Source organism: Ostrea edulis, chromosome 3 (assembly GCF_947568905.1).
Source record: "Ostrea edulis chromosome 3, xbOstEdul1.1, whole genome shotgun sequence".
Lineage (NCBI taxonomy): Eukaryota > Metazoa > Mollusca > Bivalvia > Ostreida > Ostreidae > Ostrea > Ostrea edulis.
In genome coordinates this window covers 47,051,103-47,070,403 of record NC_079166.1, presented here as the reverse complement: position 1 = coordinate 47,070,403, position 19,301 = coordinate 47,051,103, and the positions used below count along the sequence as shown (strand labels likewise).

General features: G+C 35.1%; 2 protein-coding genes and 1 long non-coding RNA gene across 6 annotated transcripts in view; 2 read left to right on the top strand and 1 right to left on the bottom strand.

Annotated features, from left to right (window-relative positions):
* The window catches only part of LOC125677196 (platelet endothelial aggregation receptor 1-like), a 351,642-nt gene that overhangs the window by 85,076 nt on the left and 247,265 nt on the right, over positions 1-19,301 (bottom strand). The gene's annotated exons all lie outside the window — the stretch shown is intronic.
* LOC125649582 (uncharacterized) overlaps positions 1-19,301 on the top strand; it is a 172,572-nt gene that overhangs the window by 55,817 nt on the left and 97,454 nt on the right. For both annotated transcript variants that reach the window (XM_056157956.1, XM_056157957.1), the window contains 2 exons: positions 2,827-2,918; positions 14,773-14,995. In XM_056157956.1, coding sequence (XP_056013931.1) covers positions 2,871-2,918; positions 14,773-14,995 — 271 coding nt within the window. In that variant the 5' untranslated portion in view covers positions 2,827-2,870. The remainder of the gene's footprint in view (positions 1-2,826; positions 2,919-14,772; positions 14,996-19,301) is intronic.
* On the top strand, positions 5,215-5,833 carry LOC125649566 (uncharacterized). The gene is made up of 2 exons (XR_007360735.2): positions 5,215-5,312; positions 5,775-5,833. It is a non-coding gene; the product is annotated as an uncharacterized LOC125649566 (long non-coding RNA).

Genomic DNA, 19,301 nt, shown 5'->3' with positions numbered 1-19,301 from the left:
GGAACTATCTCGGCGAAATGATAACCAAGAATATTGAGTTCTGGATCATATTGATTAAACAAAACTGGCCACAAGACTAGGAGGTCACAATACTGTCATGCAAGCATTCCTTTAGATATCTGTTTTGGCCTCAAAACCATAAAAAAAGGAACAGACTTTAAGAAAATTTAGATTTTGAACACTTCTTTTCTTATATCAAAAACACGAATAGGAAGTTGTACGTAAATCTGCAATTCAAGACCTATGTCTGATTAAAGTATTTGTCTGGAGAGTTTTCATATGAATTATTTATCATATATTACAGACCCTGAAGCGTACGTGCTACTACACCTCCAAAGCGTTTCGTTTTGTTCCGTGCAAACCGTTCACCGTTTCATGCAAACCGTTCACTGCAGACCATTCATTGTTTCGTGCAGACCATTCAGCGTTCCATGCAAATCATTTCGTGCAAGAATCCTTCCATGCCACGCCCATAAAAACGTGCAGATCATTCAAACCACGCACTTAGAAACATACAGACCGTGCAAGTCATTTCGATATGGGGGTTGGGAATTTGAGCAATTATTTCAAAATGTTTGTAAGATTATTTGCAGATTTTTACTCTTGAAGGCCTTCAAGATTAAAAATCTGCAAATAATCGATAGAAAACAGTTTATCATAAAACCACCAGGCAGAGCAAAATACGATACCATTTTATTACCCTTGGTAGTTTCTATCAAGTGCAGAGACATATATATCTCTGCCCTCAGTACGTTTTTTTTTTGTATATAGGAATAATTTATTTGTCTTAATTTTGTTACATTTGTATGTTGAAGATTTTCTTAACTTATTACATTAAAAAATCATCAAAATTGTTCTTTGGAACTGTCTGCATAATGCAAAGACCGACCTGTGTATAACTTGTATATTTTACCCAGATTCCAAGGTACTTTAATTTTTAAGCACAATAGAGGTCAGCTAATCCAGGTATTTGAAATTAACATTTGTACAGAAGGTGTGAAAATCGGCGGGGCAAATGAAAAATGACAAAAGATGTGTTATATCTTTTTTCTCTCAAAAATGAATGCAGTTTTCTATAGATTTAAAATTGAGGCAAATGCAACATTTATCTACTTAAAATTGGAAGTTAGATCTACTTGCATATATCTGTTGATCCTTACTGTAGTTAGTCATTATTTGTTTTATCTATATTCATTTCTATGTTTTATTTATTTCTCAATCACATTTTGATTGTTTCTTTTCGTTTTATATTTACCTTCTTATCCAAGGTGAGAGGTTCTTATCGACTGGCTAATACAATGTCAATAGATGCAACTCCCCTCCCATTCCCGCCCGAGAATATGTTTCAGTCTTACCTGACGAGAAGTTTTTAATAATTTTACTCGTTGTCATACATGTATATAAAATGTATAGGTTAAATTATTCAACATCTTTCTTAATGAGAAGAGGCCTGGAACAAATTGTACACGTGTTTTAACGGCACTCAGATTGAATGTACTAAAAATAGCGATGCACTAGCGCGACTTTTTCAATGAATTTAATAGAGCAATGAATAAATAAAGTTGAATAATCAATATTCCATGACCATACAATTTATGCATCTTTTTCCTTTATTTCCGAAGTTAAAAAATATTCATTTTCTTTTATTCAACGTGTTCTTAAATCATCAAACTATCCCTTGTTTAAACTAACCCCAGGATGAAACAAATACTGCCAAAAAAATCAAAGCGTGCAGGTGATGCCTATCGTTTCGTGCAGACCGTTCACAACCGGGCCCTCTCCCCGCCCAAAAATATTTAAATCTTTCTTGATGAGAATTTTTTTAAAAATAATTTTATCTGTTTTCATACACGTACACATGTATATATTAAAATGTATAGGTTTATTTATTAACATCTGTCTCATGAGAAAAGGCCTGGATGATATACAAATTGCAAATGTATTTTAACGACAATGATAGAATGAATACAAAAATAGCGAAACAGATGCTACCATTTTATATTCAGTTTAAATGAATTTAATAGAGCAATGAATCAATAAAATTTGATTAATCAATATTCCGTGACGATACGATTTTTGCATAGTTTTCTGTTATTTCCGAAATTAAAAAAAAAAAAAAAATAATTTGTTTTCATTTCCACGTGTTCATAAGTCATCGATCTAATAAGTAAAAAATGAAATTTACCGCATCGTACATGTGCAATAATTTTAAAATGAATCATTATCATTTCTTTCTTAACCTTTTTTTAATATCTAGAATACTGCCATTATATTGAAACTACTTGAAACAAATAATACAGCAAAAATCAAAGCGTGCAAGCCACGCCTACCATTTTGTGCAGACCTTTCACAAAGCATGCAAGCCCCGCCTACAAAGTGGTCAGCGTTTCGTGCAGAGTGTTTCATGCAAACCGTTCCCCATTCCGTGCAGACCGTTCAGCGTTTTGTGCAAACCGTTCACCATTCCGTGCAAGAATCGTTTCGTACCGTTCCGTGCAAGGGTGTACGTAGTATACACTTCAGGGTCTGACTAGCATAACTGCACCATTTCTGAAAGTTATGCATTGAATAATTTGACCCCGTCTTTCAGTACTTTTTACTGTATTAGTACTTTGATTATTTACGTTATTTGTAAGTGATCAATAAAGTATTAGATTTTAGAAAAAAATATTGATAATTATGTTACTCTTTTATGTTGGACATGAATGAAGACTGGCTATTACATGTACTGCACTTGTATAATTTTTGAAGACAAATCTGACAGAATCGACAAGTTTCGTAAACTCTGTATACATGTTATGATGTATATATGTTATATAATTACAGATTAATCACAGAGGAAGAGAAAATCTTGAATTTAGCTGCTGAATATGAAATTTGCAAGTCTTGCTATGATTGTCTGTGCTGTGGCATCATTGGTAAGATTTGAATGATTGTTGCAGTATTATTCGGCTCAGTGTCATTAATAAATGTGATATATTATGGTACAGCGATGTTTGTACGTCCGTCCATATGGAGTTCTCTGTTTCTATTTTCATTTCTATGCAATGTAGATTGCAGCTTAAAATCAAGACCTTGTGATCTTGACCTTGAAGTTTGACCATTAATTTCAAAAACTTTTTTTGAATAACAAGTGATATTAGGCTTTCATATGTCATATTGTATCGTATTTCCTTATACGTTAGAAGGCGATCCAAGTTCGTGCCTTGTCAATTCAAGGGTTCAACATGTAATTAGAATAGCAACTTTCATAATTGATAATTAAACTGAAACTGAGAATGTTATTAGAAATTGGGCCAGCAAATATATACAAATATGGCCTACCCCTACCTAGCTAGGTTAATAATTGCTTTGAAATCAAGGAAATTTAATCAAAGTACAAAGATCAGGGGTTAACCAAATGATTTGTAATATCAAAATAATTATACCCCATGCAACGAAGTTGCGAAGGGTATGTTTTTGACCCGTCAGTCCCTTTTTTTGTCAGTGCAACTCCTCTGAAACTGCTCAACAGAATTTCGTGAAACATTTCATTTAGTTAATAAGGACACACCGTGTAGATGTGCATATTCCCAGGAAATTTGGATTCAATAATTTTTCTGCCTCTTTTGAACTTGGAATTTCGATCCCGTCTGTCCTCTGAGACCGCTCGACAGAATTTTGTGAAACTTTGTAGTTGACAAGGACATTCTGTGTAGATGTGCATATTCCCAGGAAATTCGGATTCAATAATTTTTCTTAGAGTTATGCCCCCTTTGAACTTAAAATTTCGAGCCCGTGTGTCATGTTCTTGTCAGCGCAACTCCTATAGCTCTGAGACCGCTCAACAGAATTTTGTGAAACTTTGTAGTTAATAAGGACATACTGTGTAGATGTACATATTCCCAGGAAATTCTGTTTCAGGAAGCTTTATAGTAATAAGATTGTCCGTCCGTCCGTCTGTCCGTCAACACTTTCTTTGTGACACGATAATTCAAAAAGTTTTTATTGTACAGTTTTCAAATTTTGTACAGAAATAATTTACAGCAAGAGGAAGACGTCTATAGATTTTGGGGGTCTTGTCACTTTGTCTGTCTGTCTGTATGTCATCATCTTTGTCATTATGAACACTTTCTTTGTGACACAACAACTCAAACAGTTTTCATTGTACAGTTTTGAAATTTTGTACAGAAATAATTTACAATAAGAGGAAGACGCCCATAGATTTTGGGGTCATGTCACTTAGTCTGTCTGTCAGTATGTTGTCATCTTAATTATTATGAACACTGTCTTTGTGACACAATAACTCAAACAGATTTCATTGTACAGTTTTCAAATTTTGTACAGAAATAATTTACATTAAGAGAAAGACACCTATAGATTTTGGGGTCATGTCACTTTGTCTGTCTGTTTGTATGTCATCATCTTTCTTATTATGACTATATCTATTTACTACTAAGGGAGATAATTCTTATTGAATTCTGATATATTGTATTGATATAGAAAATTTACAAAAAATAACTCTACAACATTATGTATGTGTATTGTTTTTTTTTTAATGTTATATAAAATATGCATGATGTTTGTCATGTATATTGAATTAACACTTCATTCCCAGTCAACAACTCTCAATCGGGATCGGAATGCAAAATTAAATTTCTGATATCTGCAGGTTGCAAAGTGAAACTGCTTCTTTGAATTATGTACTAATTGCAAGTTACATCTTAGAGAACTGTTCCTTTTAATAAAGAAAGTTACAAAATAGATACAAAATGAGTGTACCTTATTCATTACTGTTACCAAACTTTCGTTGGTGAAAATTTCAAAATGGTGTTTCACTGCGCATGTTGACGGTAAGGTCCACATTTTCTACTCGAGTATTCTGATATTTGCTTATGATTTTTTTTGGTGCATGCATGGTATGTCTCTCCTAGGAATAATAGAAACTGTCTCACCTATGTATTTATGTAAAGACATACATTCTATAGATTTCTATTTTTAAAAATGTAGAACACCTCTAGCTATCAAATGTGTTTGAAAATGCTTAGACCCCCAATGTCAGAATTTCCTTTTTCTAGACATCATTATGTCAAATTCATAATCCTTTTCAGATAGTATGTACCACATTTTGTACCAGTTATCCAATTGTCCTGTCATATGTTTGAATCAACTTGCGAAACATTCTCTTTCTATACGAATTACGTATGTACGAGTTAATTATATAAGAGAGGATGGAACTCTTTTGTATTTTGAGTTAACGCACGTTTTTTCTTCGCGCCAGCAATGTTTAGAGCATTCTGTGTATTCATCTTTTCTTTTTGGTTCGCCACGGTGTAAGTATTTACATTTATTTGTAAATCATTTGTACTTATCGTGCTGATATATTTGTATTTTCAATTATGATCTATTGTTTACATTTGCACATTGTTGCAGATCGAATTGAGTTGTGTCAATCATACGCATGCAACATGTGTTTAGTCAAGAGTCAGCTTAATTATCTTGAAGTCATAAGTAATTGATGGTATTGTTGCAATACATACTTGATTCTTGTAAATATTACTGATTTATTCAATTCCTACATTCTACGGTTCACCATTAGTGTCATAGTTGTATCGGCATAAGTTACCTTCTGCTATGTGTGTCATTCATCTCAATATTTGATACTGAATTAATTAGATATCAGATGACTTTATATTTCATTTGGAGGATACCATGCATGTATTTGCATGTTATATACATTGTATATTGATGTGTGTCATGATTGTGAACTTATGATTGTTTTGTTTTGTTTGTAGCCTTTTACCACTTTCACTTTCACTTGCACCTGTGCAACATTAAAAGGCGGTTAGCTATCTGCAGACTTCGTCTTGTCTATGACAGAATACCAATATTATATGAATCCCCTTGCAATGGGATTTAGTTGCACTCTGTTGTGTTTGAGTGGATGAGTGTGTGTCAAACAGAAGTGATTTAAATTTGCATCAGTCATAAATTATATGCTTCATGATTCCTTTTTCACAAATTCGCATTCCAATATATCTTTGAATATTATTAATTCTGATATATATATACCAGCCCCAAACATTGCTATATCAAATACAGATGTCACTTTCCTCTAATAACCTTCAGTGGGGCCCTTGCTGACCATGTCAGTTTTCTAGTTTCTGGGAGTTATGTCCCTTTTGAACTTAAAATTTCAAGTCCTGTTCTTGTCAACGCAACTCTTTTGAGACCGCTCAACAGAATTTCGTGAAACTTTGTAGTAAGGACACACTGTATAGATGTGCATATTCGTAGAAAATTCCGATTCAGTAATTTTTTGGGGAGTTAGATGTATTCCCCTATTGAACTTAGAATTTTGAGTCCGTCTGTCCTGTTCTTGCAGTAATGCATAACATTAATTACCATTCATTATGCGAGATATTGTCAAGCAATGTTGGAGCGTGGCAGTGGCAGCTAGGCCTCTTACGACTAAGGTCAGCCCATTAAAAGGAGAGTCTCAACGCCTCCACTGTAACACTGTTACAATGTACGGAATCAAACACTGGCTTACTCAGTAAATCACTTTATTGCTTGCAACTTACTGTTAATCTTTGTCCACCACGTTTTCTCACTCTGGGCTTTGACGATATAATTGACAGATGACATCTGTTTTGCGCTGTGTTTATAATGCTAGGTTATGTGACTAATTAATACGGATGTTTACATTGAAAACTACAATGCAGAACCTGGATAGTTGATGGATAAATTCCCAGAATATTACATTTCTCATGCCTCTGATGTCATGCATCCCGCATGAAAACAGAAATCAACCAAGGATAAGTATTCAATGATATATAATGTGATTTATGCTTAAAACTCCACAAGTTATTAAATACTGAAAATGTGTACAATTGTCAAAGAATATGTACTGTACACTACCAGTGTTTGTAACAATACAGTAGACAATAGAAAAATATATCATCAAGTCATTTAAAAATGATCTCCTTCCTGATGACCTTTATATCAGCATCACCTTCTCTACGCTTTCTGATCATTGTTGTCACAACTACTTTTTTCTTTGGGGATGTCTGTGTGCCAGTGTTGATTCTACTACTTTCTACAGGGGGAATTGTTGGCTCGATCCATATCAACCTGGGTGGATCTCTCCATAAGAGCAATCTTCTCAGGAATAGGGATCTCCTCCATACTTGATCTCTTTCTTGTGAAAGGTAAAGACTGCTGGGTCTTCTTCTAAAAGGTTGTCCTCCTTCTCTGGATTCTGTCTCTCCTTTTGCTCATCAATAGCAGCTTTTTCATTCTCATCACTAGATGAGTCTGTAGACGACACGTCACCTATAACTTCACCAGGGTCTTGGTCCATCCAATCTTTATTTGCGCTTTCCTCATCGTTCTTTTCTTCGTGCAGCGAACCACCTGCCTTCCCCTTACTTTACTCTTTTGTGCTCAGTTTAATGGGGTTCTCGTTGGACTTCAGAAAAGGGTGGCACCCCTTAATATGTCTTCTTGCATTTATCTCCCTACTGGTATTGAAGTCACAGTTGGGGCACTGAAATGTTCTCAAAGAACATTCCAGGATGTACATGCTCTTGTATTTTTTTCCCGTCCCAGCTCGCTGTAAACGGTCAAAAACCTGAGTGACCTTATTACCCTTATTCAGAGCTTTAGCGATTAGACCACCATCCGACTCCATGAAACGATTTGAGGATTCCATGGCACCCAACTTTTGGTATTTTCTTGTATTCAGGAGCTATGATATACAGTAAAATATCTGTATCTCGAATACCCCGCTTGAGTCAAAGTCGACCGCCGGTCCTGACCGTTTTCCCTATATAAATGATTAAAAAAACTTCTCATATTTCGAACACGGTAATCTCGAATACTCCGCTTATGTTGAAGTATTTTCAAGGTCCCATACCCCAAATTCACCTGGTTTATCTTGAAGTGCAGTCAATTTTCCGCTCTGCTTACCATACCTGGCGTCGTTAAGTCACACATTCACACCCGCGGCTACATCAACTATAATTAATGACCGCTAATCCACGCTCGCTTTTTCCGAGTAGACCTTGGTCGCCATAATTGGTTCAACAGCTTGGGTGATTAGTGAAGCCTCCCAACATTACGGCTAAAGTTCACCGCCAATTATGAACTAACACACCCGATTCCAGGGATGGTGTTTTGAATGACACACGCTATATCATTAACATGTTGGTTAGATAAACGCACAAAATCGTCGAAGTACGCTTGAAGGTAATGCTCTTGTTAACGATAATGCATTTGATAAAACACGCTTCATCATTAAAACTAGTATAGAGAAAACACGAAAATTTATTTAATAAACATTTAAAAGTTTTTTTTTTTAAATCCGTCTTTTTTGTTTCTTACGTGATAGGTCTTTCATTACAACGCAATAACTACATGCCAGTCGAGCCTGGGCATCAGTAAACTTAAACTAGGCATACAGGCATGATCATCTTAATTTTGAAACACATTGTGAATTCAATTGGATGTTAATATATATATAAACGAAATGTTTGTCTTTGAAATATTCCACAATATTAATTCATCAACTTGCATTAAACTATAAGAAACCGCAACAGGGTTGTTGTTTATAATGCAAATCCCATACTATGCATAAAATATCCTCCTTCAAAAAAATATCCAAAATCGATTTTGGATAGCTCGAACCCCCGGATATCTCGAAGTTTTTTCGAGGTCCCTCGGACTTCGAGATAGAGATATTTTACTGTATTACACATAGTAATAATTTCTATGGGCCTCTTGTTTGTTAGGAATATGAAAATTCTTTAAAAAGACATCCCAATATCAACAAAGGTAGAATATTTAAGTAATAAGATACCATTTTATATGTTGCATTAAGGACATGCGGGACGATGTGGCCAAAAATAACTCGTCAATTCTTTTTTTCATGAAGCACCATCAGGATGTCCTGTACAATGTGTATAAATTTCATGGCCACTTTCTAGGTATACAAGGGAGATAATAAGCATTGAATTAACCCCCTTTTCGAAAATTGTGAATTTTACAAGATTATTCCGATTTTCAATTCAAAAAAATAATTTGATGGAATTTTTATCTATATCTTTTACAATAATTTTTAGAATATATGTAAAATATAAAATATATAATAATAAAATGCCTAAACATAACCATATAATAAGAAATTGGGAAAATTTAAGGATTTGGGGTGGAAATTGGTACTCAAAAACAGGGTAGTCCAGATACTAAATGAAGCACTGCTCAAAAACTTGTCAATGAATTTTTTTTCAAACACTGCAATTAAAAGCTATTCATATACCCAACTTCCTGTAGAAATATGAAGGGGTGAAGCTAATCTTGATTTTGAGGTAGGCGTCCTTGAAGTTATACATTGATATGTTCACTTGGGGTTAGGCTGGGCGAAATATTAGTTATTAATAACTTTCAAGCTTATATTCTTTTCATGTACAACAACTACTGTTAAAAGTAATGGGGGATGGGACAGTCTCAATTTATTTGCACCACAAAATTAAAAAAAAAAAGCTCATCGTCAAAGGTGGGGGGTGGTGCAAGGGGGGGGGGGGGGGGGGGCAGCCTAATTCTTCGTGTCTGTTTTGGAATACATTGTTAGGAACTATATTTGTTTTGAACCTATTGAAATATTTAAAATTTTCATAATTATGGAACAAAAATTGAGTTAATGGAAACAAATTAATTTTTTTTAAAATATACATGTATATATTAAACATGGCTTCGAACAAAACGTCTAGTCTAGCTCTAAGCAATACGTCTTCTTTCAAACCACGGGTTAGGTCTAGTTAACGTCAATATGAGCTAGATCAACAGCATTTCCGCGGCTATGGTAGTTAGTGTCGCTTGACTCGATCGTCTCCATGCTATTTTTCAAGGTATTTATGTATCGCACATGTTGTGACTTTGCACCTTTTTCTTTTTCACATGTCTGCTTCTCGCATAAATTCCAACGTGTGTCATATTTTTGAAATTATACCATTTCCACAGCAGTGTTTCGTAAAGTTAGTAAAAATAATTTGGAATATGAAATAGTTTCAGAGATAAAGCGTACTTATATTTACATGAAAATGCTTGCAAAAATTAAACATTCCTAGTATGGACGATAATATTTGACCAAAAGTAACGTTTGTCATCATAAGGGGGGGGGGGGGGGGGTATTTTTCGCAAACAAGGAGGATCGATTATAAAAGCACCTGAATAGTTTGTACATTTCCCAAGCAAGATTCGGAGAAATGTGTGTCCAGTTCTAGTTTCACACTACTATAGTAAATATCAACAAACGATCATCATCTTACACTTGCACTGAGTCATTGTTTACAGACGGTTGACTTTCTTTTTGTAAATGCCTAGAGATGCAAATTGCATGTGCATGTAGGAGCGATTTCGGTGACTTATAGGCTATACTATCAAAATTATTGTGGCGCATACTATACATATATATAATATATGCAATGTACATATATGAAAAAGAGACTTGTAATCACTATGAAATAAAATGAAAATTATCATTTGACAAGAATTCAATCAACAGATTTACAACAAAACACTTGACAGCGGTAGCAAATTACATCAAAATATGATGACATTTTCCCCGCGATACAACGTCGTGACGTACTTTTTTTTATTATGACGTCGTATAGTGTGTCTGTACAGTATTGTGATTTTTCTCGGGAAGCTTAACTACGCTGCGTCCGGTTCTAAATTTATAAATTTGCAACCATCACGTGATCATCGTCCCGCATATCCTTAAGATATGAGATGCAACTAATCACGATGTGATATGAAATCCTATAACAACCGAAGGTATACTTTCAGGTGTAGAATAAGTGTATTTATTATATAGCTAATAAATAGTCTATTATAAAATCTGCGTTAAATCTAGAGAATGTTAGCGTTCAATATCCTGAGAATTTATTGAACTCCAACTTTGCATTGCGTAAATTGTGTGCGTCTGTAACATTCCGAGTATGAGCTTTAATATTGACCTTACTGTAGCCAATGCATTAGGGCTGGGACGATTCAGGGTTAGCTTGATTCGGTTCCGTTTTGATTCAGAACAGCACGATTCGTTTTTTTTTCTATTTGGTTCATGTTAGGTCCAATTTATTTAGTGACAGCACAAAAATTAACAATTTTAATGAGTAACATACATAATTTAGTTTTATTCAAGTTTTGTATACCCTTATCCTATATGTCATCATTTGTAAACATCATATCTGTTTGTAACTGCATATTATAACTTTGATAGAAAAAAGAAAACTTTGACAGTCTTTGAAAATATATATGATATTGTTTTCATTTATATATAAAAATTCCAACAATTCTGTCAGTTGAGAGTCTTTGAAAATCTCTCCTTTATTGATTTACTTCTCATATTAACTGTCAAAACATTATTCTGTGTCATTATCTACGATGTTGATCATGCATTTCACTCTATTCTCTTTAGAGAAGTCGAGAGGCATAGCCTTCATCGACTTCTCTTCGTAAACATTCATGTTTTGATTTAGTCCGAAATATCTGACGTTTTCCTGGCTTTTCTATGATTTTGATATTTACCGTGCCAGGAAAACATCAGAACCGGTGCCATTATGTAAACTGGAAATTCGCCGCCTCCAGTTGGAGGCGGCATTCTCGGGCCTATTTTAAATACTTGCGACCCAAATCCAATGTTAAAATCATAATTAATCAATAAAACGGTGACTCTTGTACTTACTAATATAGATTTTATGGGTTTTTTAATCACATAAACAACCTCATGAAAACATTTTAACAAACTTTCGAGCTGTTATGAGTCACGTGACTCGTTCGCTTAAATGACAGCGAAAATTCGGTTGACTACAATTGTGTGCTTCTGTTAACGAATTTTGGAGTGATATTTTCTTTTAAGCGATATTAGTAAGTATAAGAAGCATCGTTTTATTGATTAATTATGATTTTAACATTGGATTCGGCTCGCAAGTATTTAATATTGGCCCAAGAATGCCGCCTCCAACTGGAGGCGGCGAATTTCCAGTTTACGCTGGTTCTGACGTTTTCCTGGCACGGTAAATATCAAAATCATAAAAAAGCCAGGAAAACGTCAGATATTTCAGACTAGTTTTGATTCTGGAAAATGTGTAAATACTGGAGTCGGTGACGGTTTATGCTTCGACCAATGTTTCGACTCAGATGTGCCTGGATTTACGCAATAGACAAGTTGTTTTCAAACATTTAACAGCAATGCACAAAACCGTCACAAGGAAATCAAAACTTACTTGCTTTTAATCCATTTTCAACATGCCCCTGTCCCGGGTTTACCTGCTTTTCTCTTAGCTGCATGGTCCCCAATTGTGACAGCTCCTAAGACCAGTTAACGTAAACCCGGGACAGGGGACATGACATGTTGAAAATGGATTAAAATTCTGGTTTGTATACAAAATGAAATGTTTTACTCATATTTTTATCTGTGTTTTTATCTCGATAAATCAATATGTTGATTTTGATATGTCAACAAACAAGCATTCAAAATCAGCAAACGAAGCATTTAGAATAGCAACATTGATGTTGTAGCAGAATGAAGACCTAGCTTGTACAGTAAGGTTCAAGCCCAGGGGCCCGTTTTACAAAACAACTAATTACGGCAAAGTCACAAGTCTTAAATTGTAATACACAGTTATTACTTTAAATGAATAAAGTAAAACTTTTCCGAGGCTTAATTTCAACATTTTAAAGAAATATTCTGCATTTGGATTGAATAACCTTACAATAAACCGGAAAATTCCAGTATGTAAAGTTTGTCGTAAGTCATAAGTTCTTTTGTAAAACGCGCTCCAGTATTCCGACGGTCCGATAGTCCAAAGGGCCGGTATTCCGACGGTCCGATGGTCCGATAGTCCGACATGTTGACCATCACCAAAAATTTTAATTAATAGAGTTAAATTTCATTCATGTCAGGCATTATTTTATGGAAATTCACCAGAAACCGCCAAAATCGACACAGTCTGATTATAAATCAGACAATCAATTTCTGACCAAAATCATTCAAGTGGGAACTAAATCAGAGAAACCCGGTATTTATGGAAATTGAAACTGCTAACTGATGAAGTACAGGCAAAATACATATATGTAGTAAATGACCCTTACCATTGCAGAGAAATTCAACCAATTTTTTTTACACGGATGGGCAAACATCATCAAGCTTTAGACCGGATTGATTTGAAATCTGGCCAAAACACATAACTTTTTAAAAATAATTATTGTCTTTCAATATATGTTTAAGTCTCTCCGTGTCTTACTCCCTGACATGATAAAATTCTTACATCATTTTGAGATCTAACTGACTAGGTCTTTGTGTATGAATATGAATTTAGTAGTCTATGAAATTAATTATTATCAAGATAAAGAGGCAAATTATATTTTGGTCGATGATGAAAGACTGCTACACCCGTGTCGTAAGTTTTAATCTGTATAATCAATCACAACAAAATGAATGTTACAATGAGCTGTCGCGTACAGAAAGTAAAATTTTTAAAAAAAATGGCAAAAATAACATTCATTCATACATTCATAATATTGCAATAACCATGTTTGTTGACAACAAAAAGGAAAGAAAAGGGAAAAAACCTTAAAAGCAAACAGAGCAAACAAAGGAAAAACAGAGCCCCGGTGTCGACGTTATATCCAAGTGATCGAGTCAAAGACGTACCTTATAGGAAATGACTTAATTGTAGAAGAAGTTGTTATGATTATAGGCGTGAAAAATGCCCCAATTAAAACAAAAAATTACAAATGAAGTATATTAATTATGCTGGTAAATATCCCCTCTAAAAAAATTTGGAATAAAACTCAAAATATCACTAAGTAACCGATTGAGATTGTAAATTACAGTGCCATGCCATTAAATGGCGTCCGTAACGAAGAACATGCATGTTTACACTAGTTTATATCAATTTGAAGATATTTTGAGGAAATGCAGCCGAGAAACAACATGTTTATTCCATTCCTAGTAAATTTATAATGTTTATTAGCATAAATATTAAGATATTGTCAGCTAATACTGTAAATATTTGTATGTTTGTAAGACTTTTACTGACCCTCTTTTTCGGTTTTCCGCTGTAGGACATCATTCTCCCCACTATTGCCATATTACCAGACCCAACTTATCAGAATACCTGTTACTCAAACACATGCCTGTGGTATAAGCTGATGTTTGAAACATAGGACGAATGCTGTTTTAAAACAACTTTTCATTTCTCTGATTTCGTAGTAAAAATGAGAATTATAACCACATTTCCCCTATTATGCAATTTTTTGCAAGCTAATTAACAGATACCAGTGACTAACAAATTGATAAAAAATGTAACATTATACAAATATTGCTGTTTTTGAGGTCAATACAGTGATTAAGCCGCCTGAGTAGTACAATATTCACCGAGCCCAAAGGACGAGGTGAATACTGTACTTCGAAGATAACTAAATCATCTTATTGACTGGAAAAAAAAACCCCAGCAACATTCATTTTATTATATGATTTAATGATTAAATTATACAAACTCATTAAGTTATCCATGCCATCTTACTTGTTGACATACCAGACCGTCGAACTATCGGACCGTCAGAATACCGGCCCGTCGGACTATCGGACCGTCGGAATGCCGGCCCATCGGACCGTCGGAATACTGGGCGGTCACCGTACAGTAATGTCTAATTTAAAGAATCATTTTCAAAAGCAAGAAGAACAAATAGTCTTAAATCAATTGATTTGATGCTGATTTTAATTAGGTTGATTCTGAAGACTCATGTGAAGCCTCAAGAGGAACAGTCACCAAAGTTTACAAATGTCCAGGAAATGAAACAGAGTGGATTGAGGCAGCCCAAAGAAAGAACTGTACAGCCCTTGCTGGTGCATGCTCAGAGCCAGCCAGATTTGTCTACCACTGTGCATTGAACCCATATGTCAATGAAACACTTGAAGTGTGTGCGTATGGAAGGAATATATTTCTAGGTTTGTGGTTTGTAGAACAACAGTTAATATGTTGATGGTGCTACTGTTAGGGTAAGCACAGCTACATACATGCATGAATCTAGAAATTTCTCACAGGGAAGTGGGTTCCAATGCAATTTTTCCAGGGGGTCTATAACCTATACTGAGTACTAACACTTAGTATTTCACAACTTGAAATGCATGAAAATATCCAAAGTTTGGGTGGAGGGAGGTTTTGGTCCTACTCGGTATTCGTGCTTTAGTGACACAGTCTGTATACCAATATTGATGGAATTAAAGCCTAGTTTAAAGTTATCTACAATTTTTTGTACATTTTTGTCCATCATAAGAATTCTGCAGCTGCGGCTTTCATGTTTACATTTACATCGTGGCATTGTCTAAAGTTAGTAAAGTTTTACTCTTTGATGTTCTTGTTGAGAACCATACACTCACCATAGTTTAAGCAAAATTGGCTGAGAGCTTTATCAGGGTAAAGAGGGAAGAATGTGTTCAAATGAAAGGTAAATGTGCTCATTTCAAATGGACAAATTTTCATTAGGGCCCTGCCTATGAGAACTAGGGAGCCCCAGTCTAATCAAAATCAAACTTCTTAGATCCGCACTGTATACTCTGCATAGTTCCTCATTGACAATATCTTTGTGGTCTTTGGTGATCAGGTCTTCCAACAGTCTGTTGGAATTCCCATGGGCACGAATTGTGCTCCTTTGTTAGCTGACCTGTTTCTATATTCATATGAAGCAGAATTTATTCAAAAACTTCTACGTGAGAAGAAAAAATCTCTAGCTGTGGCCTTCAATTCGACATTTAGATATATCGATCAGTGCTCCAAGTCACATCTGCTATCAGGTCGCAAAATGGCGACCTAGAAATATTTCTGGTCGCCATTTTCAAATTTCTAGTCGCCATGTTCAAAAGTTCTACTTGCTATGGTAAAAGATTTTGTAAATAAAACAAACAAAACGCATACATGGGTGTATATTTTTTTCTTGAAAGATATTCAAATTTAAAAAAAACCCTTGTAGGTCTTATTTTTAAACTGAATAGAAATGTACTGTGAAACATGCTGGATGCTAACAAGTCAAGTATTTACTCTGGCAAAAGTTGTATTGCATTGGGTCATCTTGTATATTTTATAGTATGCTTCTGGGGAGGAAAACCCATGCAGCTTCCAAACAAGGATTTGCTTAAGTCCTCAATAAGTGGGCCTTCACTGCTTATGCGAATAAGAGCTTCTACTTTTGTTGGATATTTTGCTGAACAATCAGTACCAGCATCAATAAGAACACTACATCCCGATTTTGTAAATGTCTGAAAATTAGCAGCAACAGTTGCTCCGCTCGACTTACTGCTAATAATGCAGTCATGTACAAGGCGTGTCTCTTACTGTTACCGTGAATAGTCACACTTCCACATTTGAAAGATGTACACCAGGTCGTGGTGAAATCGGACAATGGGTGTCCAGAAATGGTGGATGTTGCTGGCTGATTGGCCTCACAAAATCTGTAAAACATTTTGCAATCTCTGTATATCAACCACGAAAATTCCTTCAGCCATTAGGATTGGGGTTCTTCCTTTACTTTTGCATTTTTCTTTAGACACATGCAGCTACGTCATCTTTAAATGCAGAACTTTCTCCGTGTGATTTTTTAATTTCTTTGCTACATGTACTAGGCCGAGGCTTCTACTTTTTACTAAGGGCTGTTCCAGAAATGATCAAATAGGGGGGGGGGGGGGGGGCGGCAAATGATATTTTTTTGTGTGGGTGGTCGTATTTTTTCATATTTTATTTGGTCCGTGGTTGGACTGTTAAAAAAATATTTATTGTGGGTAGTTTCTATTGTTTTTTGTGCCACGTGGGTGTTGAGTTTTCAGAATATTTTTATTGTCGCTCTTGTCGTGTTGGTTACAAAACGTCGGAGGGAAAATTGAAAACGTGCTTTCGAAATGCTGCTTTCAAAATCGGAAGTAACATAGAACTATTCGAGTTGTCGCTCTTTGCAGCGCATAACTTTCCATTACGGCACTCTTCAAATTAGAGGCGCGTTTAGTAGGGTCCCTTTGGACGTGATGGCGGCGAACTCTGTTCTGTAGATTATTACAGTTTACAGTGCATCGATTTTGGGAATATTTTGAAACCAATAGGTATTCCGTTTTCTAATAAAAATAAGCAAACCTTAGTTGATTTATACGAGGGTACCGATGCGTTATATTTATCAGTCAGTGTGATGGTGATATAGAGGCCTCCGGGCGCAGCGCGGGCTCCATTAGAAGACGAACGATTCGTGGAAAAACATATCCATACCCATTTCATGATAATAGCATCGTTTGAACTCCCAATCTTTCCAACATTCCCGCCATAGATGCCTTTGATTGTTGATTTGACATCGTTTCTTCAGAATTACTGTGATACAATGTCGCACAGGCATTACCGCGTCATTGACTAGAATGTTTGTCCCGAAAACCTCGCGAGATTTGTACCGTTTTCATTTTTAAAAATATTTTTGTGGTGGGTCTGGTTATTTTTTTTTTTAATTAGATGGGTCATTGTAAAATGAGTTTATCAATTTGATGGGTGATGGGGTAATTTTTTATGGGTGCTTGGTATATACAAAAGGTGCCTCCCGACCCCCCCCCCCCCCCCCCCCCCCCCCCAATGTATTTATTTCTGGAATAGCCCTAAGTCCAAAGTGCTTTAACCCTCGTTTTACCAGCATCTTGATTGCTTTCAAACGCTGTTTTGACCGAGACTGAAACATATTTATTCAGACTGAATTCCGATCCCGATTACAAAATTTACTGGATGCCCAATTTTTTTCCACTCGCAAAAATGCGACTTAAATATAATCTCTAGTCGCAAAATCGATTTTCTGGTCGCAAATGCGACCGTTTTACTCGCAACTTGGAGCACTGTCGATGATGTTTTGTCTATTAACAATAATAGCTTACATTCATATGTCGATCTGATATATCCTTGTGAGCTCGAAATAAAGGACACCACAGAGTCGTGACCACTTCTGCTTCATACTTAGACATTTAACAATTTTGAACGTGATATTACTTTTAGGCATTGTTGTATTTGTCTAAATTTTAAACCTAAAATAAAAATAACTATTTGCATATAAGGCCAATTCAACTTAATTAGTAGATCGATTATCATTCAGGGTCACCAAAAATTATGGGGCGGGTGGGAGGATTTTATCTTTTAATTTTTATTTTCTGAGAAAAATATTAATGACAAACGAGTTTTTGTCAACAGAACTGTTTCATTTATTGTCAGATGGATATCAATCTATGCTTATTTCACAGACAAATTCAAGGTTAAGCTTTAATTTCAAACACAAAAACATACAAAACTTCTTCAAGATATGAAGAACATGAATCCCTTCCTTTCACATAAGAACGTGAAAAATTAAGAAAACCATATCTATTTTCTTCACATGGCTTTCCACGGTGCTATACCGGAAATGTAAACAAGAAGTGTAAATACCGGATTAGGAAATGAAAATTTTCCGGAAGTTTCGCAAAATAAAAAATTCAGGGCGGGCCGATTTTTTAGGGGTGAGCGGGGATGATAATCTATCAATTAAGTTGAATACGCAAGTTCCGAGTAATACACAAAAATTATTTCCCTTTGTCGAACTCTTTCGCATTTTATGACGTATGGTGGGTACACAATGTATACATTATATCGTAGACTGGGCATTGTACATAACGATTACGTACGATTAATGTAATAAAAGCGTAACTTTTGTTTATAATATCAATCACTGGTATGTATATTCTGGCCATATCAAGCATAATCTGTTTAAATAAGATCATCAAATTGGCTATTAAATCATTATTCGTTTCCTCTTCTACATGAGTGACGCTTTTATCAACGAAAGATGGCAATTAACAGTATTTGTTTGAGCCATTTTGTTATCCAATACTCATAAACTCACTAAAGTTGCCTTTTCCCTGAGATAGGATGGTCTCAGAAACTCTGGATATCATCTTTCAAGAAATAATACAATGATAGTAATTAGCAAATGTACCCACTGTCATAATATTTTACGTCATAATTTACGGAAGAGTTCGACAAAGGGAAATAACTCTTGGGGAACTCAGAACTTCCGTATTGGCCTATCACATCCATTTTTTAGAGAGAATTTTTTTTTTCTAAACAGTATATTTCTTTTGTCATGTTTCAATTGCCCCTACAGATTTTTACTCCTTCTGTAAGAATTTAAGTCACGTCAGCTGTTGTTAATTTCAAATACCCACACTAGCTGACCTCTATTGTGGTAAAAAAATTAATTTGGAATTG